The sequence below is a fragment of the Paroedura picta genome, chromosome 7, assembly GCF_049243985.1.
Source record: "Paroedura picta isolate Pp20150507F chromosome 7, Ppicta_v3.0, whole genome shotgun sequence".
NCBI lineage: Eukaryota > Metazoa > Chordata > Lepidosauria > Squamata > Gekkonidae > Paroedura > Paroedura picta.
Window position 1 is genome coordinate 106080057 of NC_135375.1, and position 27316 is coordinate 106107372.

The 27316-nt window shown below is 47.5% G+C and overlaps 2 protein-coding genes across 4 annotated transcripts; one reads left to right on the top strand and one right to left on the bottom strand.

Annotated features, from left to right (window-relative positions):
• TACC3 (transforming acidic coiled-coil containing protein 3) lies at positions 1-17109 on the bottom strand. 3 transcript variants are annotated; one of them, XM_077345940.1, is made up of 12 exons: positions 16849-17109; positions 12963-13092; positions 11753-11805; positions 10752-10876; positions 10587-10674; positions 7362-7535; positions 6576-6652; positions 6033-6076; positions 4367-4527; positions 1293-1399; positions 1065-1185; positions 1-230 (listed from the first exon to the last, which is right to left on the bottom strand). In XM_077345940.1, the coding sequence occupies exons 1-12, from the start codon at positions 17107-17109 to the stop codon at positions 165-167; spliced, it is 1407 nt and encodes a 468-aa protein (XP_077202055.1). In that variant the 3' UTR covers positions 1-164. The 3 variants fall into 3 exon arrangements, with proteins under 3 accessions (XP_077202055.1, XP_077202056.1, XP_077202057.1); XM_077345941.1 differs by lacking the exon at positions 16849-17109 and adding an exon at positions 16057-16220; XM_077345942.1 differs by lacking the exon at positions 16849-17109 and adding an exon at positions 15461-15612.
• Positions 17035-27316, top strand: TMEM129 (transmembrane protein 129, E3 ubiquitin ligase). The gene is made up of 4 exons (XM_077345943.1): positions 17035-17312; positions 20067-20541; positions 22727-22886; positions 26673-27316. Exons 1-4 carry the CDS (start codon positions 17102-17104, stop codon positions 26919-26921), a joined length of 1095 nt encoding a protein of 364 aa, XP_077202058.1. The 5' UTR covers positions 17035-17101; the 3' UTR covers positions 26922-27316.

A 27316-nucleotide genomic window follows, 5' to 3' on the forward strand; every position in this document is an offset into this window, starting at 1 on the left:
CTCACTTTAAGTTTTATTTACAAGAGCAAAAAGATTTTCAGTTCACTTTTAGCTCGTGTTGCTTTAAGAAAACTAACTCTGGTAATTCAGACAAGAGCAAACTAAGTCTTTCGTGGCTAGGCACAAGACCTACACGTTTTGACAAAGTGACAATAGAAGATTTGCTATCTTTTCTCCATCCTCGAAATCAAGTCATCACAGATTTTTGTGAGTTCATCATTTTCCCTCACCTGTCAAGAAAAAAAATTATATATGAATTACACACACACACACAAAAAAACTGTTGCTTGCAGATTGACAATTGGGGCTGTTGTGTTCTGTGGATGAAGTCTTATTTTGAAACAGGAAAATTGGAAGTAGGGTTGCCAACTCCTATCTGAGCAATTCCTGGAGATTTTGGGAGTGAAGCCTGGGCTTTGGGGAGAACCCTGAGCTACAGAGTATAACACTCAAAGCATGTTTTCTATAAGGGAACTGAACTCTCTAGTCTGAAGACCAGTAATAATTTGAGAGATCTCCAGGCGCCATCTGGGAAGTTGGCAACTGTAACCATAAAGGATACTAGCAGAAGGACCGGACTGTAAGAATATGGTGAGGAGAGGACAGTTAACACTTGCAAGTGTTCATTTGTCAGCTTAATCTGCCTTAGCCCGTTTGGTGTAACAGGAGTGCTAACTTCTAATCTGGTGAGCCAGGTTTGAGTCTCCAGTCCTCCACACGCAGCCAGCTGTGTGACCTTGGACTCGACACATCCCTGATAAAGCTGTTCTAACCGAGCAGTGATATCAGGGCTCTCTCAGCCTCACCTCCCTCACAGGATGTCTGTTGTGGGGAGAGGAAAGGGAAGGCGATTGGAAGCCACTTTGAGACTCCTTCGGGAAAAGTGGCATATAAGAACTAACACTTTTTCTTTTCCTTAATCTGCATCTGATATCAAGTGGAACAGTGAAGCTCTTGCTCAGTTGGAAGCCTCCTGAAGCATCCACTGAACTAGATTCCCTTGCAAGCCAGGAATACTTCAGTCTAACACTGGTCTAGAACCACCACCAGGACCTCAGACTGACCTTCTGCTCCATGAGTCTCTCCAGCGACTGGATCCTCACTTGTTCCTTGCGCAAGGTGGCCTGCAATGCCATCACTTCTGCTTTGGCTTTGCTACTTACTTCAGCAATCTCTTCATTGGCTCTAGATCAAGAGAAGTTATTGAGGCCCGTCAGTCATTTCAGATGGAGGCACACTACAGCGCGTGAGACAGCCAGATCCTCCCCCCCCCCCAACAGCATGTGACGTACTGGTTTAGCTTTTCTTCCGCATGGGCCTTCAGGGCTTGGTATCTCTGCTCCTCCCTCTTAGCTCTGGCAGTGTAGTCTTCAACACATTTCTTCAGAGTCTCTTCATTCTGTTATTAGACAATAGACATTTGTATATAATTATATACTTTAGCCCCCCTCAACCAAACAAAAACTAAAACTGTTAAAAAGCAAAATGTGAAAACAGCAGAACAGAAAGCCAAGAAAAAAACCTATTTCCAGGGGAAGAGACCATGCAGTGGTTGCTACATCTTGCTTTTCATTAGTCAGAAGAGTCTCCAAATGGCTTACCATTGCCTTCCCTTCCCCACAACACATACCTTGTTAGGTAGGTCAGGCTGAGAGTACCCTGATATTACTGCTTGGTCAGAAGAGCTCTGTGCTGTGACAAGCCCAAAGTCAACCAGGTGGCTGCATGTGGAGAAGCAGGGAATCGAATTTGGCCTACCAGATTAGAGACCATCACTCTTAACCACTACATCAAGCTTGGAAGCTTGCTCTTCACTTTTATGTGAAAGTTTTGTTTCCTGAAGCTATCTCCTGTCTCTTTAATCAGAACTTTATGTTTTACAATGGTAGTTCGACCCTGCATTCAACATTTTGTAGGGCTATCCCCTTCATTCTTCCCATCTACTGGCCCATGGACTGCTGGACTGTCCTCAGAGTCCTGGGAGCACCAGTCAGCTCTTAGCAGGGCTCGTAAAGTGTGTGCCCCCTCTTCTTTTTTTAGTTATCCCAGATACCCCAGGCATCCCAGATGGTGGGAGGGCTTCCCCCCTGCTGTTTGTCGAGTAAATTTCAGGGAGTACTTTAGATACATGATGAAGATTCAGAACGACTCCTTTTTCTTCAAAAGTCAACAGCAAATATCACCGGCTTCACTCATGAAGATAAGGACCTTAAGTTCTTGTTCGTAGAAAAGATGCAAGCGCACACTTCACAACAAACTTGACTTTTGAAGAAAAGGAACTTCTCCTGGATCTTCAGGTTGGATATTCGGGCATAGGCCGTGAAGCGCACATACTTCCATTTCTTTGAAGGACGTTTAGTCTTCTCCTTATGCTTTGTCTTTTGATGGACACTTTTGGCCAGCAGTTTGAAGGAGCTGCGGTTTCAAGCATAAGCAGGCAGTCATGGGGAGGCACCTCCTTACAGCAGTCAGAGACGGTCAGTGAGGCTCAAAACAGGGTCAGTTGGAACTGACGGCTCCCAGAACACACTACAAAAGGCAGTCACAAGTGTGGTTCTGACACAAGTGTCAGAAGTAAGCAAGCGGCGGCTGGTCTTTGTGATACTCAGCAAATGTTACAGAAAGCCACCCTACATGCCTCATCCAAGCCATGTCAAACAGGCAGCAAGGAGCTAGTCCTACAGCCCAGCCACAGGGGAGGCAACCAAAGCTGCCTCAGCCTCGAAAACACTGAAGAAGGGCGACACAAGCAGCAATGGAAAGTTGCCAGAAAATGTTCTCCAACAATGAGGAATGCCGACAAAGTTGAAGAGGGCAGGAGCAATCCGGGAAAAAGAATAACAGAGCAAAGCGACAGAACTCCTTGTCAAGTGGCAGCATGGGTGGGAAGGTGCTGCGCTTGTTCCCGAGGGCAGGGGAGGCACTCCCTCAGTTCCTAGGAGGCTAAAAAACTCTGACTGTCTGGCCTGTGCCTCTGCAGTCCCTATGTGAGGCTGCACAGAAAACGGAAGGATGGAGAATAGCATCCTCAGATAAAAGCAAAAGTGACAAAAGCCAAAGATTTTCCCCATCCCCCCCCTTTTGAAGGGACCCACAATGCAAACCCCTTCAAAAGTCCTGGCAAACATCACGGTGAGGGGAAAGGGCCATCCAGGCCATCTAGTCCTAAGCCCCTGCTCAAGGCAGGATCAGCCTGAAGCATCCAGGAGAAAGATCTGTCCAGCTGCTGTTTGAATACTGCCAGTGAGGGGGAGCTCACCACCTCCTTAAGCAGCCTGTTCCACAGCTGAACTAGACTCAAAGAATCGTAGAGTGGGAAGGGGCCATTCAGGCCATCTGGCTCCACCCCCTGCTCAATGCAGGATCAGCCTGAAGCATCCAGGAGAAGGATCTGTCCAGCTGCTGCTTGAAGACTGCCAGTGAGGGGGAGCTCACCACCTCCTTAGGCAGCCCATTCCACTGCTGAACTAGAATAGAATATTTGAATTGGAAGGGGCCATACAGGCCACCTAGCCCCACCCCCTGCTCAATGCAGGATCAGCCTGAAGCATCCAGGATAAGGATCTGTCCAGCCACTGCTTGAAGACTAGCAGTGAGGAGGAGCTCTCCACCTTCTTAGCCAAACCTTACAGCACCTCCCGAAGGTTTCCGAAGAGGCTCCCCTCACTTTACCAGGACAACCATTCTATGGAGCTGGAGCCACTGCAGAAAAGGCCCAAGGTCTGGTCAGTACTAGACAGGCCACCTTGAGTGGCTGGAGAGTCAATCATAGCTCCAGATGGACAGAAAACGCTTGGGAACAGAGCTGGATAGTGTGCAAAGGCTGAACCAAGAAGAAGGAATTAAGAGATATCCCTACACACACAGCACTTGCTATCTTGAAGGAAGAATGCACTGGTGGAGAAGAGTGTGTGTTCCTACAGAAGAAGCAATCCCTCCATCTCATTCTTCTCCCAAGGGCTTTGAACCCTTTAAGCAGGGGAGAGGGATGGAGGCGTCTGTTCCAAGAGCTTCTTTTCCCCATGGGCCTTAGGATCCAGCCAAATGTGTGCAGAGGAACACCAGCAGTGATGCCAAGGCTTTGAACAAAACATCAGTCCCTGCCTCAGGAATTGACAATGAAAGTGTCAGCAGGGGAGACCAGGGGACAACCAAGCTTTCTGTCAGTTGGGGTTCAAAGCCACGGCTCAGCCTACTGGCTTCAGAGGAGAAAAAACGGGCTATGCTGAAGAATTTGAAGGGGGTTGAAAAAAGGGGACACCACAAGGTGCCTGAGAAACAACACAAAGAGCTACAAGGAAGAATAATTGTTTGAGGGAACTGAAGCCTTTCGGGTGGCTGAAGGCAAGAGTGGAGAGGGACTCACCTTTTGAAATCCTTCTATGGCCTCTTTCTGTTTCTCAGATCTCTTTAAGAGGTTAGCAAACGATTTTTCCATGGAGTTCAGATCAGAGAGAAGTTGCTGTTTTTCATCCAGTACTTTCTGCACCTCTTTTTTGGCAAGTTCCTTTTGCTTCTCAGAATCCTCTGTAGAAACAGATTGTTGAGGCAAACTGAAACAACTGCTTGTTCTTTACACTCCAAAAGAGACAGGGGTGCATGAGACATGGTTTATGCATAAGCTATGCCACTTCCAAACACCTGCCCTCTTGTACCAGTGAAGCCTGGTCTACCATCTTCATGATCAGGTACCACAGGACCAGTAGAAGGAGAAGAGTTGGTTGTTATATGCTGCATTTCTCTACCCAGAGGAGTCTCAAAGTGGCTTATAGTCGCCTTCCCATTCCTCTCCCCACAACAGACACCCTGAGAGAGAGGGTGAGGCTGAGAGCTCTGATATTACTGCTTGGTCAGAACAGTTTTATCAGCGCCATGGTGAACCCAAGGTCACCCAGCTGGCTGCATGTGGGGGACTGCAGAATTGAACCCGGCTCGCCAGATTAGAAGTCTGCACTCTTAACCACTACACCAAACTGGCTCTCAGTTGCTGTTATCAGTTTACCAGTAGCAGCTGATAAACATGGCAGTCAAGAATGGTTTGGTTTTACATGGTCTAAGTAGCCCAACAGCAGCCAAACCTTCCTTCATTGCTAATGCATGCAAACTTCTAGTGTCCACACTTTCTACTCTGCTGAATATTTCACGAGGAATGTGAGCATTAAGGTCTCAGCACTACCAGTGGCAGTGGGAGCTGTAGGCTAATACACATGCCCGGCTCACACACAAGGACGGTTCCTGGTTCAGTCAGTGCAGGGCATCCTAGCTAAAGGGTACCGAGTGGAAAACCTTGGAAAGACCATTTAGTCAGCTATATAAAGTCCTTTGGTTTAAATCAGGGGTCCCCAACATGGTACCCACGGGCAACACAGCACAAGGACCTGCACAAGCACCTGCCAAGTATCTTTACAAGGCAAATGTGATCAAATGGGACTTTTGTCCAAGCAAGGCTTCTGACTGGCTGTGCAGATTTTTAAGAACAGCACAGGGATCTTCACTGTGTGACTGAAGGTAAGCCGCAGTCGCCATTCTGTGACTAGTCTGTCTCCTGCAGAAGCAAGGTAGTATTGTGCAGCCACAAAACTGCATGCACCACCCAGCAGGCTCAAAAAGTCAGGCTTAAATTTTTGAACATAAAAGCAGCTATGTCAGATCAGAAGTCCACTGGGCTCTGAACTGTATCCCAAAGCAATCGCATGTCCCTGGAAAGGAGGCCACAGAGACAAAATCCTCCCCATCACTGGAATTCAGATGTGTATATCTCCCTAACAGATAAAGCCCATTCACAGTCATGACCAACTGTCCTTGATTGGACCAATATCCTTTTAAAACCAGATTTCTACTGTCCATCCTCCAGAAGTTCTTCTTGGAATCCCCTCCCAATCTTGAATCTCTGTATAGGGCTGATTCGCTTAATTAAAACCTTTCAGACATTCAAATCTTGGAAGCAAAACACTCAGCCAACTTTAATTGCCTCTGACTGAGAAGTCAAAGTAGCAACGATCTCAGAGTTACATTTATAAATTTGCACTTACCCAATATTTGGGTTATGGTGCCTTCAAATCCCGCAAGTATTTTTCTGCAAAGGAAAATAAATTCAGCTTCATATGTTGTTAGAAAGTTGACGTTAGAAAGCTGACAAGATTTCACACACTTGAAAAAGTCACCTGCTGTATCCAGGCTGTTTACGTACACCCCTTGATCATTCAAGCAAAGAAGTGGATCAGAATCTAGACAAAAGTTTCTTGTCTGGCTGGTATCTAAACGCAACATACGCCCACATGGCACAGTGAGAAGCCAGGGTGGTGTAGCAGAAGGCTGGACTAGGACCTAGGAGACCCAGGTCTGAACTATTTTCCTATGGACACTTCTATTGGCCTTGGGCAAGTCACACACTACCTCACGAGGGCAAGTCATTTTGGGAAGAAGTGAATAGTAAACCAGGCAGGAAACCAGATTCTCTCTTGACACATTCTAGGAAGACTCTCAGCATAATGACTCAAATCAAAGTGTTTATGCCAAATTTAGTACTCTGGAGAAAACAGCTGTAGAGCCTGGATTTATCTCATTCTACTTACTTCATCTCTTGTGTTTCGATGGAAATGTTATCATACTTAGTCTTCCATTCCAAAACTTCCCTCTGCTTTTCTTGCACCTGTAAACACAAGATTCTTTAAGCACTTAGCATTAATTGGTACACCTTCATATCTGGAGCAGAATTAAAGATATACAGCTGGTGAGAGACAAGGGTATACTTCAGTCTGGCGACTACAAAAGCTACAGTATCTGACAAGCAGAGGCTCCGCACAGACTTGCAGTGGGGCATCTCATTTTCCTCTCCCACTGTTTCTTCAGTCCCTTTCCTTAACCCTATAGACTGTCCTCCTTTCCAGATTTTTTCTTCTTACTCCTCACCAGCCAACCTCCCCTTACCCACCCCCTCTTGTCTTCAGCCACCTCCCCCCCAGCCTCTCCCTGGGAAAAGTCTGGCCTCAAGGCTCAGTGCTAGCCATTGAGCTAGGCGGTTGCCTGGTGTGGGCCGGAGCAGTATCATAGTGGGGGTCCTGTAAGAAACAGGATGGGCTCTCCCTTTCCCCACACTATTTTCTTCTTTCCTCTTCTGGCAGCCCCCATAGCCTCACATCTCCCTGTTTCCTTCTCTCCTTTCCCACCCATGCACGTCTTATCTGGGAAGGTATTAAGGCTGAGAAGGCTCCTTAGCAGAGTAATACTCCTGTTGCATAAAACGGGCTTATTACAGGAAAATGGCATGCAGACTACTCTGTCCATCTTTTCAGGTGCAGCAAGCAAACTACAGCCCACTTAAAGCCTATCAAAACAGTCTGTGCTCCAAAGAAATTTACCTCAGAAGTCAGCTTTTGAACAAAGGCATCCATATCACGCTTCACCTCTTCTACAGCTGCATCCATATCTTTCTGGCTGTATTTCAACACATCTATGATTGCCTCAGTAGGCACAGGAGCACAAGGGAACTGTGAACCAGCACAGGTAGTTGGGCTATCTGGACAAGCCTCAGCCTGCCGGGGGAAAATGTAACGCATAAAACATTCCACGCCTCATCTGCAATATCAGCCGTTCAGCACACAGATTAGCTGAACAAGAACAGAAAAAGGAAAGACACTAAGATTAAGTGCGACCTAAGAGACACAAGGCCCTACGCTCTAGCAAACAAGCATGCATTGCCTTATTACAGATTAAAAGACTTGTCGATTGGATTTTCCACGAGGAAGGGCAAAAAAGGGTTATTTCTTGTAATTCAGCTAGGAAAGGAGCCCTGAACTTCTGACCTGGGTGGTGGTGGGGGGGTGCACCTCATACTCTGAAGATGGTTAGAGTCACAGAGTAAAAATAAATTTAAAAACTGTCCTGGTGCCAAGTTGAAAGGCTGAATTAAGTACAGAACATATAAGAATGGACTCTTTCCCCTAGACTTAAGTCTGGCAGCAGGGATAGCCTCCACTCCAAGGGGATTGCGCTGCACACACACATCCCGGCCTCAAATCTCCTAGCCGCCCGCTACTTCTCTGCCATGGAGAGGACAGCTGGAACACATGCAACAGTGAAAAAGCTGGCAGGAAACCAAAACCAGCTGAGGAGAGGCAAGTCATACACCACATAGGCAGCGATGTCCCTGGATAAACAGCAAGGAATGGAAGAGCCACCTGCTGCAATATACGGCAGGGAAGCAGCCTGACACACATTATTACAGAACACAACTGAGTTACCTTTACAGGCATTACACATAAGGAGTCTCAGAAAAGAAGCAAAACCACAAAAGCTTAACACAGGAAGTATTGCATATATTTTAATTGTCCAATTTTTTTTTCACTTCTCAGTAAGTTTCTCCCCGCCCACATGTCTTAACATTTGAACCCAGGTCTCTTCACTCTTGACCACTGTATCATAGCGACTGCATGGGGTTTAATGTGTCCTCAGGCACCTGCCACTTTCCCCTCCCATTCACTGTACCACTGGTACAGTGGAGAGCTGCTACCCTGCTCCTATCTATTCCTTTGGGGTAGAGGCAAGAGACAGGACGCCCCTCTCGACTGGCAATACCTGCCAGTGAGGGGGAGCTCACCACCTCCTTAGGCAGCCTATTCCACTGCTGAACTACTCTGACTGTGAAGTAGCTTACATCCTCCTCCTTCTCCTCTCCACTTTACCCGCACAGCAACCCTGATAGGTAAAAGTGCGAGTAAGTGCAAGGTCACTCGGCACGAGGGACCAAGACGTGCTTTTATGTTGGGGACATCTGTATTCTTCAGTGCAGGCTAGGTGGGGACACAGATCTTAGGGGCCCCATCACCAACTTTTGCCCAGGGGGCCGGAATTATTAAAACCAGTCCTGTGTAGCAGATCAAATATCTTCACTCTCACCCACAAGCAAAAGGACCATCGACATAAGCAGGAAAGAAGGGATTCCCTTGAAGTGGTTCCGCTGCCTTTGGAGAAGAGAAATAGCTTTTTTTTATACTGCGCTTTTCACTACCTTAAGGTGGCCCAAAGCAGCTTACAAACACCTTTCCCTTCCTTTCTCCATAAAAGGCACCCTGGGAGGTAGGTGAGGCTGAGAGCTCTAAGAAAACCATTCTGTGAGAACAGCCCTAAGAGAACTGTGACTAGCTCAAGGTCAACCAGCAGCCAGAGTGGAGAATCAAATCTAATTCTCCAGATTAGAGGTCGCCGCTCTTAACCACCACACTACTACGTCGTGAACAAGAGAGACAACTGAGCTCTACCTACTTTCCACCCCGTCCTATGCTTTAATGCATCTGCCAAAGCAAACTGGGACACTGCACTTGTAGAAGTTCCTCTCAACTCAAATCAAAAGACTAGAAGGTAATCTTTATCGATGGGCTTTGCCTTTCCGATCAAAGTTGGAAGCATAGAAGGCTGCAGCTGAGAGTGGTGTAGAAGCAATCTGCCTGCGGCTCAGAGACTGGTGTAGCTTTACACTGACACCAAATTTGTACTCTGTTACCTTCTAGGCAGCTATTTTTGTAGTAACTAGAACATCTTAGCCAGAGAACAATCAAGTACAGTGCATACATGACTGAAGGTCAACAGAGAACAATGGAAAATGCATATTCCTTCTGGCCCGCAGCACACAGCGGCACAGAAGGCTTTGTGCATGACTGCTTTGATAGAAACGTAAGTCCTATGGTAAAGAAGTCTTCATGGCCTTCCCCTTTTACACCACTTAGGAGGCCATGTAGTCCTGACCTGAGTGGGCCAGGCTAGTCTTATCAGGTCTCAGAAATTAAGCAGGGCCAGCACTGGTCAGTATTTGGATGGAAGACCCACCAAAGAATACCAGGGTCATGATGCAGAGGCAGGCAATGGTAAACCACTTCTGATAAGTCTCTTGGCTTGAAAACACCATAACGTTGCCATAAGTTAGCTGTGACTTCATAGCAAAATAAGAAGCACTGTATTTCCAGAAGCAGACAACATGCCATTCATAACAGAAACTCTGACCAGTTTTCTGGTTTCCCACAGGAGCTGGGGTGGCACACTGGACCTTGATGCTGTCACCAAACTAAGCCATGAAGATTCAGTTGACAGCTCCATAAGGACCCCCTTCCTTAACCAGTAGGGAGTCACTTGTGTCAGTTCTGCCCATTCCACCCAGATTCACTGATCTTTGCATCTTCTCTGGTGTGGAAGTGTTAACTTCAGATTAGACTCCACACACCAGTATTTGTGGAAGCTTGACTTCTGCAGGGAGGCAAACAAAACCAACCCGGGGAGTCTCAAATTGGCAAGTTTTTTCTAGGGAAAAATGTTCCGAGAGACCAATTCTCTGGGTGAAATCCCCAAACAGATGGGTCAGTCCACTTCTATGTCCAGCACTACTGCCAGAGGATCATGGGAGGAACAACCTTCTTCCCAAGGAGAACAGCTAGCAAAACGGGAAGTTGCATCTTACTGCCACTCAGTTTTCGAACAGGGGGTGAAACTAGCTTTTTCCTGCAAGGAGCCACACAGAAGTCTGTGAACCAACTCCTGAGATCACAAAAGTGCTGAGACAGGAAGACTACTGGAAAAATTCAGACAATTCTTACCTGGTCTGGGGTTATTTCTAGAAGGTTCATTTGCTTCTTGTCGCTTGTTGGAGTTTTTATTTCACAAGGAGGTATTTCAGACAATTGTCTATAAAAAATTCAAAGACTGAACATTAATGGATGTCATTCATTAACATAGAAATCAAAGTTTCTGTTTCTGCCTACCCTAATGAAGCAGGAGCTGCAGGCACCATTGCAGTTGTTGGAGGACCAATTTTCTTCGGACTTTCCGTGAGCAGAGGATCAAATTTCAAATACAGAGACTGCTTTCTCCAAGCAGATTCCTTGAACTGCAAGAATTAAGATACCATGTTCAGCAAACATCTTATTTGTCTCGGTTATATCCCTGTTGGGGTCCCAGAGCAGATTACACCATTCTCCTCACCCTCATTTCATCTTGCAAAACCCACGAGAGGTAAGCTAGGCTGAGAGTGCAGGACTGGCTCACAGTCAACTGGAAAGCTCCTATGGTAGGGAGGGAATTCAGACCTGAGTTGCCTGGAGGCAGCCTGACACTCTAGTCCAGCCATTTGTAACCTTTTGACAGTGGAGGAACCCCTGAAATATTTTTCAGGCTTCAAGGAAGCTGGGAAGTAGCAACATGCCCCTTCAGAGAAGTGGCCATAGAAGTAAGATAGAGGAGCCAGCCGATCATTTCGTTTCCATTGTGAAGAAGGACTAGGCCTGTAGAGCAACAGGGGAAATGGGCTCCATTTGTGATGTCAGCGGCCATCAAAATGTCTGGGAAGAGCCTCGTAACCCCTGAGAAGCTCTTGTGTAACCTCAGGGTTCCCCAGGACCCTGGCTGGGAATCCTGGGAATCCCTGCTCTAGTCACTTGCTCCCAAACTCAGGCTTCCAAAGGCAAACAAAGCCACTGGGGCCTGAACACATGACCCTCTGCTTACAGGACCAGTACGAGAGCCCCTGAGCTATAGAGGGCCCTTAGCATGGTGGATTAGTATATATACTGGCCTCATGTTGAGCTATTCCTTCTTGTGCCTCTCTCAAACAATACTGACTGTCTCCAAGTGAAGACTATGTACCAGGACAGCAAGAACTGGAGAAGCATTGGGTAGGGAGTGAACTTCCATGAAGAGGAGATAGTCAACTGCAGCTGTAATAGTGCCTTAGAAAGCTGACATAGGTTTAGGGATCTATTCTTACCGAGTCCATTCCAAATTGTTCCAAGTAGTCCAGCTCTATGTTCATTCCTAGAACTAGAATGAAAGAAAGTTAATGGCTTCAGAGTCAATTATAGGACACAGTCCATAGGTGTGCAGCTGTGTTGGTCTGAAGCAAAAGGAGAGTACCTTTAGGACCAAAAATGTTTAATTCTGGGTAGAAGCTTCCATGCGCATGCAAATGAAACCTTATACCTAGAATTAAAATTTGCTGGTCTTAACTCAGTTTTCTTCTGGTCTATAGTACTGATATGTCCAGTAAGATAACAGTCTTCCTGTGAGATGTGTAAAAGAAATACAAACCCATCATATTATAATAGGCTATGTCTTGAAAGTACAACCAACTAGCCTACTGTGTTCTGTCCATCTTTTTGTTCCAAACAATTCCAAAAGCTGGCCAGAGTCCCTGCACTTTAGGGAGGCTCACATCCTCTTTCCCTTCACAGGTGGCTGCTTCAAGGTGGGTGCCACCTACCAACCAAAAAAAGCCTTGTCCGCTTCCTTGGAACGCTTTCACAGGAGGGAACAGTACTAAGAACAGCCACAGGTGGCTACCAAGCCACTGGGTATCACTACGCTATTCATAAAGTAACCCGGCATATTAAAAGCACACCGTACAGAGCAGACTACAGTGCCCTCAGCATTCCAGTTTGGTGTAGTGGTTAGAGCCAGTTTGGTGTAGTAGTTAGAAGTATGGACTTCTAATCTGGCGAGGTGGGTTCAATTCTGCACTCCCCCCCCCATGCAGCCAGCTGGGTGACCTTAGGCTCGACATGGCGCCGATAAAGCTGTTCTGACCAAGCAGTGATATCAGGGTTCTCTCAACTTCACGCACCACACAGGGTGTCTGTTGTGGGGAGAGGAAAGGGAAGGCGACTGTAAGCCACTTTGAGACTCCTTTGGGTAGAGAAAGGCGGCATGTAAGAACTGGCTCTTCTTCTTCCAGCTGTTGTCCCAGGCACTGGGAGGAAAAGTCCACACACAGACCTCTATAAATCAGCCCTTGTCTTAATGGCAAAGCCTTCCTCGGCAGACAAGTTCTGTTAATCTCCTTTTTCTGTGTCCAAATAGTCACGGATAAAACACTTGTTTAAAGCAAAAGCAGCAAAGCTGGATATATGGCTATTCATCCTGTTAAAATCCTTATATATTAAGAAAGCTAATTTAAAAACAGGTGAAGTCATAAGCCTTACTTTCTCTGGGCGATGCGAACTCCTCATTTTCTGCATTCACAGCCATTTCATATAGGCCACAAGATGTTTTAGGCATTAAGTGATTACTTAATGATGTGCCACCATCACCCAAGGAGATACTCTGGCTCACCTAGGAGGTAAACAACAATTCTGTGAGATTCCCATAAGGCAGCCCTGAGCCACCCAAACTGGATCAAAAAAACAGAACAGATGGTCCCATAATGATCCATGCAAAAGTCACCTCCAGGTTAGACTTCTATAAGGCGCTGTTTTTAACCTTTCAGGACTTAAGCAGACAAAAAATGTTTCAATATGCTTCATAAACACTGTCTTTACACATTTATGTTCCCTGCTTCTGCCATCAGTATCTGCACTAGTGCTAATATGAACTTGTTCTCTGAGTACTTATCCTGTTGCACATCTACAGCCATAGATGTAGATTCAAGTGGGTAGCCGTGTTGGTCTGAAGCAGCACAACAAAACACGATCAGAGTCCAGTGGCACCCTTAAGACCAATTAAGATTTATTCAAGGTGTGAGCTTTCAAGTGCAAGCACTCTTCCTCAGACTATGAACTGACCATCATGACAGTGGGAATATACAAGCAAAAGTTGATCCTGTTAGATTAGTAAACTGTGTCACAACATCCAAATACAGCTATATGATAATTCTTTGCTAAAGCAGCCAATCAGTCCACATTCCTCTCAATTTATTTTAATTGGGACAATGTGACTGTTAGTAATATATAATGTGATTTTGAATTTAACTCTCTGGTCTCAGGACAAGATAGTTGCCAGCTCTGCTTCTACTTGTAGGAATGTTTCACAGGTAAAGACAGATGTGGCAAGCAACAAATGGTAAAGTATAAGCCATTTGTCACTGACGTAGACAGTTTTATTTCTCCTGTTTTTGTGAACTACAACTGAATTGAGGAGACTGATTGGCTTTTTTAAGCAAAGAATTATCATATGGCTGTAGTTGGATGTTGTGACACAGTTTACTAATTTCACAGGATTAACCTTTGCTTATATGTTCCCACTGTCATGATGGAAGTTCATAGTCTGAGGAAGAGTGCTTGCACTCGAAAACTCACACGAATAAATCTTTGTTGGTCTTAAAGGTGCCACTGGATTTTGTTTTGTTGCACCATAGATTTAATTAGCCACCCCCCCCCACCATATGAGAACACCATTCTATTATTTCCTTCAGGAAAGCCCACAGAGGCAGACTGGACCTTCCCCAGGCTTCTCCCCTTTCTGGGTATGGCCAGCCTAGTGGCAGAAAGACAAGAGTCCATTGAGGAGAAAACTGCACTGAACATGCCTCTCCCCACTTCCAGGACAAGATGCTATTCCAGGGCCTTTCATACCTTCTCCATCCATCCCTGTCTGGGTACAGGTCAAACCCTGGGGTTTCTAGATGGTCCTGGATGGGTTTCCCAAATGGGTGGGAGTTAATTATTTTTAAAATATTTCTTAAAATTTATTGTTATTTATTATATTTCTTACCCGCCACTCTCAGCATGCTAGGTTGTGGCGGGTTACAACATATGATTTCCACAACAATAAAACCCCATTAAAACAAAATAGAATAGTACAAAAAGCCAGCATGGTGTAAAGCAGTTCTTTCCCCACAATGCCATCTGGGCAGCAGAGGTCTATGTCAGGAAGTAACACCCAGGTGGGGGGGCACCAGATCTTCTTCCTAGATCTGTCTCAACCATTTGTTAAACCTGTATCAGATTTATGGTCATATCAAATTCCCCCCCGCAAAAAAAAAAAAAAAAAAGACAATGACAGCTCTGGAAGGGGGGAAAGGAGGCGCTCCAGGTAGGCATGTACAGTTATGCCTTCCCACTGTATTTTGCACGATTATGCTACTTCTGGGGTTTCTCAAACCCTGAAGAATGTTTCAGGGGTTTCTCAACAGTAAAAAAGTTGAGAAAGGCTGTAGTAAAGTTTAAAATCAGTACACTGGAATAAAACCAGGGTACACAGCCCATTCCTGAATAAACATGGATGAACTGCTGGATTACTATTCACATTCTATATCAGACTGCCCTAAAGACAACCTAGAAACTACAACAGGTCCAGACCTTTGCAACCAGACTGCTGTCAGGGGCTAGCAGACAGGAAACTATGTTGCTCATTTTAAAACAGTTACAGAAACATCCATCTGGTCTGTTTCCAAGTTCTATTCAAGATGTTGGTTGCAACCTTTAAAGCCCTTCACAACTTGGGACCCACAGAGCTGAAGGACTGTCTTCTTCCACATCTCCATATGCACCAACTACAGTCATCCCTAGAGTCATTTGTCGGCACCAACCCAAGCCCAGGCCTTCTCCATCATGCCTTTGGGTTCTGCCAGTAACCACTAGCCGTATTATTATGCTTCTGTGAACGGGAATTGGACACAACACCCTGAAAACCTCCATTTGTTATTCTAGCAAGGGATTAGATTATAATAAACATCTTCTTCATTATGCCCCAGATTTGTTACCTATGTAATTCACTGCTAACTTCACTCTCCCCTTATGCCTGCTCTGATGACTCCTACTCCATTGCCGGACCGGGGGTTGGGGACCACTGTTTTACAGGATTAACCTTTGCTTATATATTCCCACTGTCATGATGGTCAGTTCATAGTCTGAGGAAGGGTGCTTGCACACCAAAGCTCCCCCCTTGCAGAAAGCTCTGCTGCTCCTAAAGGTACCCCAGACTCAACTCTTGCTCTGCTACTCCAGGCCAACGCAGCTAACCTACAACAAAGGAACTGAAATGCTAAGGAAGAAGGGCAAATTCCTCTCCTAATCTGGCTCCACTTCACCCTTCACTGCTCATTTAACCACATGCCCCCTGGGGAAAGTGGAGGAGTCTTGGGGGAGGGGTTTACGGTATCGGAGCCCCTCCCCAGGCTCCAGCCCCCAGGAATATCCCGCCGGGAGGTGGCAACCGGGTCCTTCCTCCCTAGAGAACGCCAACAGAGTCCCCCCCAACCCCTGCTGCGGAGCAGAGCCGGGAATGTTGCTGAAGGGGAAAGCTTTCCTCCGAACCCGGAGCCGCCCGCGGAGCTCCCTTCCTCCCTCGGCTTCTCACCTGCCGACCCACCGGCTCCTCAACGGCAACACCTCAACGCCTCTGCACGATTTGAAACGGAACCTCGGGCGAGCCGGACCAATGAGAGGCCGCCGCTTCCAAACCGTCACGAGTCACGCGCCCGGCGCTTGCCGAGCATGCGCCGCGGCGTCCGGCGCTGGGCGGGGACTCGGGAGCGTGGGCGGGGCTCGGCAGTGGAACCGTCGGGGAGAGCGCTCACGTTGCGCGCGCACGTCGGGCTGCGCCTGGATAAAGACCGGGGTGGGCTTCAAGGTGCCCCTGGACTCGGTGCGCGTGCCCCGAAAGCCCCTTGTTAAGCCGCCAAGTGCGCATGCACCAGAATGCTTATCTTGTGAATTGAACTTGTCTGGTCTTCAAGATGCCCCTGGACCCAGCTTTTGTGCAGGGAGAGGCAATGTGCACACTGCTTCAGGACTGCTACAGAAGTAGCACGACAAACATTGAGTCCCGGGGCACGTTTAACACCAGCAAAGATTAATGCAAGGCGTGAGCTTTCGTGTGCAGGCACACTCCCTCAGACAAAATGGAACAAGGATCAGGAGAGTGCAGATATCTAGAAAAAATGTAAATTAGTGGCAAATTAGTAAACTGCTAATATCCATATGATGCCTGGGGAAGTTTGCCTGCACACGAAAGCTCACGCCTTGACCAAGTCTTTCTTGGTCTCAACTGTACCCCTGGACTCAATTTTTCTTGTGCTACTTCTGCAGCAGCAGAGCAAATGTTGAGTCCAGGGCCACCTTGAAGACGCGCGTGCACACGAAAGCTCACCCCTTGAATAAAACTTGGCTGGTCTTCAAGATCCCGCCGGGAGGGTGGCATCCCCAGGTCCAACCCCCTGGCCGCTGCACTCTTCCCATTGCACGGCTGCCAGCTCCAGAGATCAGAACTTCCTTCCCTGGATCTCCGGGCCCCGCCCGCAGCCCGGCCTCCGGCGCCCTGGGCCGCTCCGCCGCTTGTGGGCGCTGCCGGCGCCTCCTCCGCCGGGCCGTCCCCGGCGCGCAGGCGGAAGGCGGGCGCGGCCATGGCCATGGCGAGCCCGGCGGCCGCCTTCTCGCTGGCCTACGTGGTGCTGGCCGTCTGCTTCGTCTTCCCGCCGGACGAGTTCCGCTCGGCCGGCCTGACGGTGCAGAGCCTGCTGGGCGCCTGGCTGGGCAGCGAGGACGCCGCCTTCGTGCATTACCACCTGCGCCGCGGCACCGCCACCCTGCTGGCCCACGCCCTCCTGCCCCTCGGTAAGGCGCGGGGTGGTGGCAGGGGAGGGTCCCTGGGGCCCGCCTGGCCAGTGGGTTACCCTAGTGGGGAATCTAGTCTGCAGAGCCCGGCCGGAGCCCCCGCTTTCCCTTCGCGTCCAGCCCGCTGGGTGATCTCTTAGAGCTGCTCTCTTGCAGAGCGGTTCTCTTCGAGCTCTCCGCCCCACCTGCAGCACAGGGCAACTGCTGTGGGGAGAGGTAGGACAGGAAGGCGATGGGAAGCTGCCTGGGGAGACTCCTTGGGGCGATGAGAAGCGGGAGCTCCGTTTATCCCTACAACTTTGGGAGGGAGATACGTTCAGATGGGGAGCTGTGATGGCGGCAGAAGGAAGTTTGGGCCCAGTTTGAGATCAACAAAGTTTCATTCCGGGGATCGGCTTTCTCGGGCATGCACATGTCTTCAGATAAGTGAAGGAAGTTCTGGTCCAGTGGCACCTTTATTATTTATTTTATTATTTTTATAATTAAATTTCTATACCGCCGCCTCCCGGACCGGCCGGACGAACAAAGCTTTTTTCTACATATAAGTTTTCATGTGCATGTACACTTCTTCAGATTCAGGTGGGAAGCCTTATTGATCTGAAGCAGGGGTAGTCAAACTGCGGCCCTCCAGATGTCCATGGACTACAATTCCCATGAGCCCCTGCCAGCGTTTGCTGGCAGGGGCTCATGGGAATTGTAGTCCGTGGACATCTGGAGGGCCGCAGTTTGACTACCCTTGGTCTGAAGCAACAGGACATTGTTTGAGTCCAGTGCCACTTTTAAGACCAGCGGAGTTCGGTTCTCTTGGTATAAGCTTTCGTTTGCATGAACCGCTTTTCAGAAGACTGAGGCAGGTAGTTGTGTTGTTCTTAAGCATTAGGATAAAATTTGAGTCCAGTGGTACCTTTAACGCAACAGAGTTCAATTCTGTATGGTTGTGTGCATGCACATGGAAGCTTCTATGCAGAACTGAATTGTGTTGGTCCACTGGACTCAGACATTGGTCTTGTGAGGCTGAGAAAGAGTGACTGACCCAAAGTAACCCAGCAGGTTTTTGGGGTAGAACGAGGATTCGAACTTGCATCAACTAGATCCCAGTCTGACATTCGAACTACTGCCCCTCATTGGGGTTAATGCTGTGGAGGAGAGGAGTTATGCTTTGGCTTAACTAGGTGGCCCACACTGAACTTGTGTGTCCTTGCATATGCTTGCTGCGCCTAGCTGAGAGACCATCTCTGGCTTGGGGTAAGGATGGCAGAAGCAGTTTCTGAGACTGGGTAAGGGATTGCTTTGCTAGCCCGTAGTGTGAGCACCGGAACCAGTGTGGGGCAGTGGTTAGAGCATCCAGCTAGGAGAGCCAAGTTAGAATCCTCATCTTGCTGTAGAAAGTTGCTGGGTTGCTTGGGCCAGTCACTTTTGTCGGCCTGGCCTACCTTACAAGGTTGTTGTAACCATATAATGAAGGAGAGCAGCCCTTTCAGAACCCGTCACCTTTGGGATTCTTCTTCAGAAGGTAGATCAAGATGGGCAGCCATGTTAGTATGTCTGTAGTAGTAAAATATAGGTAGAGTCCAGGGGCATCTGAAAGACCAACGAAATTTGTGGCAGGGGATGTGCTTTTGTGAGCCACTGCTGTCTTCAGTGATGCACGAAAGTGCCTCCCCTGCCACAAATCTGTTTAGTTTCTAAGGTGCCACTGGATTCTTGCTCTTGTCTACTGCCAATTTGGTTAGGAGTGTGGACTTCTAATCTGGCAAGCCGGGTTCGATTCTGCACTCCCCCACATGCAGCCAGCTGGGTGACCTTCGGCTTGTCATGGCACTGATAAAACTGTTCTGACTGAGCAGGAATATCAGGGCTGTCTCAACCTCACCTCCCTCACAGGGTGTCTGTTGTGGGAAGGGGAAGGGGAAGGTGACTATAAGCCGCTTTGAGCCTCCTTCGGGTAGAGAAAAGCAGCATATAAGGACCAATTCTTCTTCTTCACCTTCACAATTAACAAATGGTTGCCATGGGGTGGAGCCACGCTCAAGTTCTTAACATCAAGTGTTTTAAATGCCTCGTTTAAAATATCCTTTTGTACACGGAACTTACCTTCAGTTGTGCAGGGAGGATCCTTGTGGTTGCAGTAGCAGCTGCTGCCAAAACAACTTAAAAAAAAAATCTGTGCAGCCTACCAGAGCACCAGTGGCCAGTTAAAAGCCCTGCTGGGCAAAAGCCCCACCCACTTTCCAAAAAACAGTTCATGGATGCCAGGAGAAGCGTGGGTAGGGACCATGGGGACACCTGGGCAAGACTACACCTGAGCCTAGACTAAAATTCGGTTTGTGGCCTCCCCAGCAGGCCTCACTCCCTTCCTTTCCTTTTTTGAAAAACTGAGTTGCTAGCCCCATGGACTGGGAGCCATCTGTGATGGAATGTCAGAATAAGATCTTAGATGTCTTATCATTTTAGCTATGATGACCGTGGGGATTTTAAACCAGGGGTAGTCAATCCGCGGCCTTCCAGATGTCCATAAACTACAATTCCCATGAACTGGCAGGGGCTCATGGGAATTGTAGTCCATGGACATCTGGAGGGCTGCAGTTTGACTGCCCCTGTTTTAAACTGTAAATTACATTGCGTAAGTGAAGCTTTTTGTGAACTGCCCTGAGCTGGTGTCAGGAAGGGCGGTAAACGAGCCTAATAAATCAATCCATAAAACATAGAAATGTGCTTTCTCTTCTGAAAGTTCCTCTCTCTCTCTCCTTCCAGGCTACTATACCGGCATGTGCTTTGCCACACCTGAGAAACAGCTCTGTAGTTTTTACCAGGCCCCTGACGGCTGGCGACTCTTCTTCCTATTGTCTGTTCTGGCTCCAGCGGCGGCTGGCCTCCTGGCGTATTACTGGTCTCGAAACGACTGGAATAACCATCCCTTGGTCAGGACGATCTCTTTTTACGCGCTCCCCCAGTCTGGCTGGAGGGCGGTTGCCTCTTCCATCAACACCGAGTTCAGGAGGATTGACAAGTTTGCCACCGGGACCCCCGGGGCTCGGGTGATTGTGACGGATACCTGGATCATGAAAGTGACCACGTACTCCTTACGCGTCGCCCAGCAGCAGGACATCGATCTCACGCTGGTGGAATCAAGGCAGCACGAACTCTTGCCGGACTCAAGTATGCCTGCCCAGTTCCTCACCATCCGGGTGGGCACCGTCAACCCCCACGTGAAACCTTTCAATATCCGGTAAGTTTGGCCAGCTTTTTGAACCCTCCTTTTCTATCAAGGGCACTGGGGTTGGCGTCATTTCTGTGCCCTGCATTTTATAGCAAAATGGTAGCAGGATTGGTTTTATTTTATTTTACCAAACCCATTGTTGGGGTTTTTTTCCTTGTGGTAACTAATATTTCTTAGCGCTGACCTGGATGGCCTAGGCTGGCCCAATCTCAGAAGCTAATTGGACATGGAATTGCAAAAACTCAGCGAGACAGCCAGAAGAACATGTTTGGGATTTTTGCCAAGTCATGGGTCCCTTGCCTCATATTTTGACCATTCAGCAGTGCCCCAACTCTGGCAGACATTTATGTTAGTGAGATTTAAGGCTGTTTTTCTAGGCCAGCCTTTCTCAATTTGTTTAGCATTGAGAAACCCCTGGAACATTCTTCAGGCTTTGAGGAACCCCAGAAGTGGCACACGGTCATGCAGAATATGGTTGGGAAGCAGAGCTGTGGACATGCTCACCCAGGGCCCCTCCCTTTCCCACCCCCTCCAGGCCCATCACTGGCCATTTTGGGAGGGTGAGGTGGACCTACATAACCGTGCATGGTCCTATCAGTTTATGAATGTTTAACAAATTTAAAATATATATTTAAAAATTAACTCCCATCCATTCAGGAAACCCTTCTAGGGGCATTAAGAAACCCCCTGTTTCAGGAAACCATGGTTGACAAAGCCTGTGCTAGAGAGATTATGGAATAATCTGTCCCTGTCATTCAGGCTGTGATCAAACTTGTGTTTTTTCGGCTGTCTACATCATTCTTTGTGGAGAATTCATCAACCCACTTCTCTCTGAATGACACAGATTTCCATGTCAGCAAAGAAAAACTCTCATAATTGAATCAGCCACCAAGCTTCTACAGGTTTGCATGCCAATACTGTATCATGTTTAAAAGCTAGTTGCACAAAGGGGCCCTTAACCTGGTGCCTTGTGTTCCAATTTACACACACTGGCGAAGCACTTAGTTGAATGGGCAAATCATCTCTGTTCCCGTTTGACTCAAGCTGGGGTGAGCTTTAATTCCCCGACACAGACAGCTTTTCTGTACCCATGAACAAGTGGCACTTGATTCTATTCAGCTTCTTCTCTTAGAGACATACTGAAGACCTCCCCCTCCCCCAATATTCTCATTTTGTGCTCAGCATTTCTTGGAATATTCCTGTGTCTTACTTTCCAGGAAACTGTATCAGAGTTTGTGGAATTGAGTGGAGATGCTAAGAGTGCCAGCTAGTTTCCCAATATCTAACAAAATGGCAGCACTCTTGCTTATCAAGCTCATACATTGTTTCATCTGTTTGAAATTTATCTTGTACTGATGGCAATTCAGGCGAGCTTGGGGCAGTGGTTAAGAGCGGCGGCTTCCAATTTGGCTAGCTGGGTTTGATTCCCCACTCCTCCACATGCAGCCAGCTGGGTGACCCTGGGCTACAGTTCCGCTCTTGTAGTCTGTTTATATGTTATGTAGAGTTAGGTAATTATATGTTATACATACAGAATTACATGTACTGTTTTTCTGTTCCATATGAACCACCCTAATCCTCAGGGGAGGGCGGTATATAAATATATAATAAAAGAAAAGAAATAAACAGACACCCTGTGAGGCAGGTAAGGCTGAGAGAGCTCTGACACGACAGCTGTTAGAACAGCTTCAACAGGACTGTGACTAGCACAAGGTCACCCAGCTGCCTGCATGTGGAGGAGTGGGGAATCAAACCTGGCTTGCCAGATTAGACGTTGGCGCTCCCAACCACTACACCAAGTGCCCACAATGTCACCTTTCTGTGGACTCATATTTAAATTGGCTAGTGGGGGGGGGGCTCAACATGGTGTGTGATGTAGCACCCCACTAATGCCTTTTCTGTCACCTGCGGGGCCTTTGCCCAGCAAACGTCTGATTGACTTTTGGAGGTTGGTTGGCTGGACAGGTATTTCAAAACGTTGCTGCCACCTGAGCATAAGAATATGCCATGTGTGATTGAAGTTAAGCTGCGGCTGCCATTTTGTGAGTGGCTCACCTCCTGTGGCAGCCATTTTGTGGCACCTGTTCTGTTGCTGCCTCTGCCCTGCCATGACAAAATTCCAGATGTCTCTGCAGGCTCAAGAAATGTTGGGTAGCCATGGGCTCGTCTGTCACTCTGATGTTGTCTTCCTCAGCTTGAATTCCACAGAATATGGGGAACTACGAGAGAAGCTCCACGCTCCCATCCTTAATGCTGCCAATGTGGTGATCCATCAAAGCCTCAGTGACTTGTTCCTTGAATCCTTTACCTTGCTGGTGGAGACGAACCAGACGTATGCGCTTCCTAGCAACCAGGTAGGACTCTTCAATGCTGATTTACTTGTGCTACCTACTTCTGTTTTCATGTTGAGTGTTCTGCCTGTTCATTGTGCATTTCAATAGAGAAGATGCTCCTTGTGTTTATGCAATAGTACAGATAAGCTATTTAGTTAATCATAGAATCATAGAATCATAGAGTTGGAAGGGGCCATACAGGCCATCTAGTCCAACCCCCTGCTCAACGCAGGATTAGCCCAAAGCATCCTAAAGCATCCAAGAAAAGTGTGTATCCAACCTTTGCTTGAAGACTTCCAGTGAGGGGGCACTCACCACCTCCTTAGGCAGCCTATTCCACTGCTGAACGACTCTGACTGAGAAAAACTTTTTCCTGATATCTAGCCTATATCGTTGTACTTGAAGTTTAAACCCATTACTGCGTGTCCTTTCCTCTGCAGCCAGCAGAAACAGCATCCTGCCCTCCTCCAAGTGACAACCTTTCAAATACTTAAAGAGGGCTATCATGTCCCCTCTCAACCTCCTTTTCTCCAGGCTGAACATTCCCAAGTCCCTCAACCTATCTTCATAGGGCTTGGTCCCTTGGCCCCAGATCATCTTCGTCGCTCTCCTCTGTACCCTTTCAATTTTATCGATGTCCTTCTTGAAGTGAGGCCTCCAGAACTGCACACAGTACTCCAGGTGTGGTCTGACCAGTGCCGTATACAATGGGACTATGACATCTTGTGATTTTGATGTGATGCCTCTGTTGATACAGCCCAAAATGGCATTTGCCTTTTTTACCGCTGCATCACACTGCCTGCTCATGTTTAGTTTACAATCCACAAGTACCCCAAGGTCTCGTTCACACACAGTGCTACCTAGAAGCGTATCCCCCATCCAGTAGCCATGCTTTTCATTTTTCTGACCCAGATGCAGAACTTTACACTTATCTTTATTAAATTGCATCTTGTTCTCATTTGCCCATTTTTCCATTGTGTTCAGATCTCGTTGAACTCTGTCTCTATCTTCCGGAGTATTTGCCAGTCCTCCCAATTTGGTGTCATCTGCAAACTTGATGAGTAGTCCCTCCACCCCCTCATCTAGATCATTAATAAATATGTTAAAAAGTACCGGGCCGAGCACCGAACCCTGAGGTACCCCGCTACTCACCTCTCTCCAGTCTGATGAAACACCATTGACAACAACTCTTTGAGTGCGGTTCTCTAACCAATTCCCTATCCACCTAACGATCTGAAAATCCAGATTGCAGTCCTTCAACTTATCCATCAGAACATCATGGGGAACCTTGTCAAAAGCTTTACTAAAATCCAAGTAAATGACATCAACCAAATTTCCCCGATCCAGCAAACCTGTTACTTGGTCAAAAAAGGAAACTAGGTTGGTCTGGCAGGACCTGTTGGAGACAAATCCATGCTGACTTCCTTGGATCACCAAATTGTCCTCCAGATGTTTGCAGATCGCTCCCTTTAATATCTGCTCCATTATCTTCCCCACAACAGAGGTCAGACTCACTGGTCTGTAGTTTCCCGGGTCATCCTTCCTCCCTTTTTTGAAGATCGGAATAACGTTTGCTCTTTTCCAGTCCTCCGGGACATCTCCAGTCCTTAAAGAGGTTCCGAAGATGATGGACAAGGGCTGTGCAAGTTCTCTGGAAAGTTCTTTGAGTACTCTCGGGTGCATTTCATCTGGACCAGGGGATTTGAACTCATCCAGTGCAGCTAAATGCCTCTCGACCACCTCTCTATCCATGTTAACCTGCCACCCAGACACTATCCTTTGGCTACAGCCATCTCTAGATGTGCCTAAACACTTAGACCTGTGGGAAAAAACAGATGTAAAATAGGCACTAAGCCTTTCTGCTTTCTCTGCATCTTTCGTTAGAGTTTGTCCATCCGCACCCAACAGCGGGCCTATTGCCTCCTTTACTTTACGTTTGCTCCTCACGTAACTGAAAAATCTTTTCTTGTTACAATGGGCTTCCCTGGCCAATCTTAGCTCACTCTCAGCTTTGGCCTTTCTGATGATTGATCTACAGTGCCTAGTAACCTGTAGGTACTCTTCTTTAGAGCTCTGTCCTTCCCTCCATTTCCTGAACATTTTCCTTTTCTTTCTTAGTTCCTCTTGAAGTTCTCTGTTCATCCAAATAGGCTTCTTAGAGCTCCTGCAGTGTTTTCGTCTTTCTGGGATAGTCATTGATTGAGCATGCAATAGCTCTTGTTTGAGTAGCGCCCACCCTTCACATGCTCCCTTCCCTTCCAGCATTCTCGTCCATGGTATGACACTCATCATGTCTCTGAGTTTATTAAAGTTTGCCCTACGAAAATCCAACATCCGCGTCTGGCTACAAGCTTCCTTGGCTCCCCATCTCAAAAGGAATTCTATGAGGACATGGTCACTTCCCCCTAGGGTCCCCACCTCCTTCACCTCATCCACCAACTCTTGCCTGTTGGTCAGTATTAAGTCCAGTATGGCTGAACCTCTTGTGGGTTCATCTACCATTTGATAAATGAAATTGTCAGCCAGGCAGGTCAGAAACTTGCATGACTGAGGACGCTTCGCAGAGTTTGTTTCCCAGCACACATCTGGGAAATTGAAGTCACCCATGATGACAAGACATCTGGGAAATTGAAGTCACCCATGATGACAAGCATTAGAGATAAGGCATTAGAGACGAGAAGGCCTGGGTGTGTATGTGGAGGAAGATCCGTGGTTTTGTAGTTCACTGAGACTAGTCACAGTGAAATCAGAATGAAAAGAAGTTCCATTGTTCCTCTTAATATTTGTGAAACAGCCCTGGGGGTGGAAAGTGTCCTGGCTGTCTGAGATGGAATAGGGTCAATCAGGGTGCACCCAGCTTTGCTTGATTAAAAACTTTGCTGGCCGCACCCTGATTGGCTCTCCCTCTCCAGCTCCCGCCCTCCTTCTCTCAGACGCCTGAGAGAGACACACAGAGATGCAGAGAACCCTGCCAAACCGCAAACAACCCCTGATTACCCACAGTGGCTCCTGTGAGGGAGAGAGAGACAGAGACAAACTGCAAAGGAGTCCCAAACTGCAAACGACCCTTTTACAAAGGAGCCCTGATTACCTCTTATGGCTCCTGCTGTGAGAGAGATCTGCGCCTGCCAGTGTCCCCTGGGTCCTAGCACCCATTGTATTTCTGGTTGCAATGGACATTCTTGCTAGTCAGAGAATACAAGGTGCAGATATTCTTTGCAACAAAAAGAAATGAAGCAATGCACTGCCCATTGGTCTCCCCTCAAAATCAACTCAGAAATTATAGCTGGGCTGGAATGCCATGACTCAGTTATTAACCGGAGCGCCTACCTAAATGAATGGGCCACACGGTGTGGGTAGAAAAATATTGAAAACTTTTTGCAGCAGGCAAAAAATAGCTAAATATATTTATATTATAAGTATTGTCTTATGCTCCCATTGTCAAGCAGAATAATGGCCAGGAGTCCCCAACTTTTTTTTTTTGCCTTAGGGCACATTTGAAATTCTGGCAGTGAGTGCAGCCACAAAATGACTACCGTGGGGTGGAGCCAGCCGTAGAACGGCTGCTCGGCTTACCTTCAGTTGCTCAGCGGAGACCCTTGTGCTGCTCCCAATGCAACATTTTGAAAAATCTGAACCACTCAAGTGGCCAATCAGAAGCCTTGCTGAACAAAAGCCCTATTGGGCCCCGCCCACTTTCAAAAAGTACTTGTTGGCCCCAGGAGACGTGTCACTGTGGCACCCTTGGGAACCCATGGTGATGGTGTTGTCCAAATACTTGTACTGATGGCAGTGTATTTTTCTCAGGAGCTGGAGCCGTGCATTGGGTGCATGCAGACGAATGCTAACATCAAGCTTTTGAAGAACTGTCAAGAGCCTCAGGAAGGGGAGTGTCAGCAGTGCTACTGCCGTCCCATGTGGTGCATGACTTGTATGGGCAAATGGTTTGCCAGTCGGCAGGACCAGCAACACCCGGAAACCTGGCTGTCCAGCCACGTGCCTTGCCCAACCTGCAGAGCCAAGTTCTGCATTTTAGATGTTTGCGTTATACGATGAAATACTCCAGGGATGCTCTGAGCTTTTCTAGACTCTTGCTGAAGCAGTCGCTCAGCTACAAGTGCCACGCATAGGTCCACGTTCTTTAAAAACAAATCAACCGAAGGCTACGTTTAATTTATAAATCAGTCAAGCATGGTGTGGCATGGGGTTACAGGTCCACGACTCGAAACGTGATTTTGTCATACTTTATAAACCAGTATTAATCTTCAAGAGATTGCTGCCTTCTGGCCTTTTTGACCTTTAGAGGTCGACCTGCATTGAAGAAGACATACCGTTCTGCTTCAGAATTAAGGAATTCAACTGTTATTTCTCTGAACTGCCTCTGAGTAGTTTTCCCCTGCATAGGTTTCTTGTTTCTTTGCCAATGAATAGTTTTTAAAATTGCTTAACAA

Excerpts from the sequence above, each read along its gene's own strand:
- TMEM129 (XM_077345943.1), top strand. The coding sequence starts at position 17,102 with ATGGCCATGGCGAGCCCGGCGGCCGCCTTCTCGCTGGCCTACGTGGTG. Across the intron at positions 17,313-20,066 it reads CCACGCCCTCCTGCCCCTCG|GCTACTATACCGGCATGTGC; the intron begins GTAAGGCGCGGG and ends CTCTCCTTCCAG. Across the intron at positions 22,887-26,672 it reads ATGCGCTTCCTAGCAACCAG|GAGCTGGAGCCGTGCATTGG; the intron begins GTAGGACTCTTC and ends TATTTTTCTCAG.
- TACC3 (XM_077345940.1), bottom strand. The coding sequence starts at position 17,109 with ATGGCCATGGCCGCGCCCGCCTTCCGCCTGCGCGCCGGGGACGGCCCG. Across the intron at positions 10,877-11,752 it reads AACAATTTGGAATGGACTCG|TTCAAGGAATCTGCTTGGAG; the intron begins GTAAGAATAGAT and ends TAATTCTTGCAG. Across the intron at positions 6,077-6,575 it reads ATCGAAACACAAGAGATGAA|AAAAATACTTGCGGGATTTG; the intron begins GTAAGTAGAATG and ends TTTCCTTTGCAG.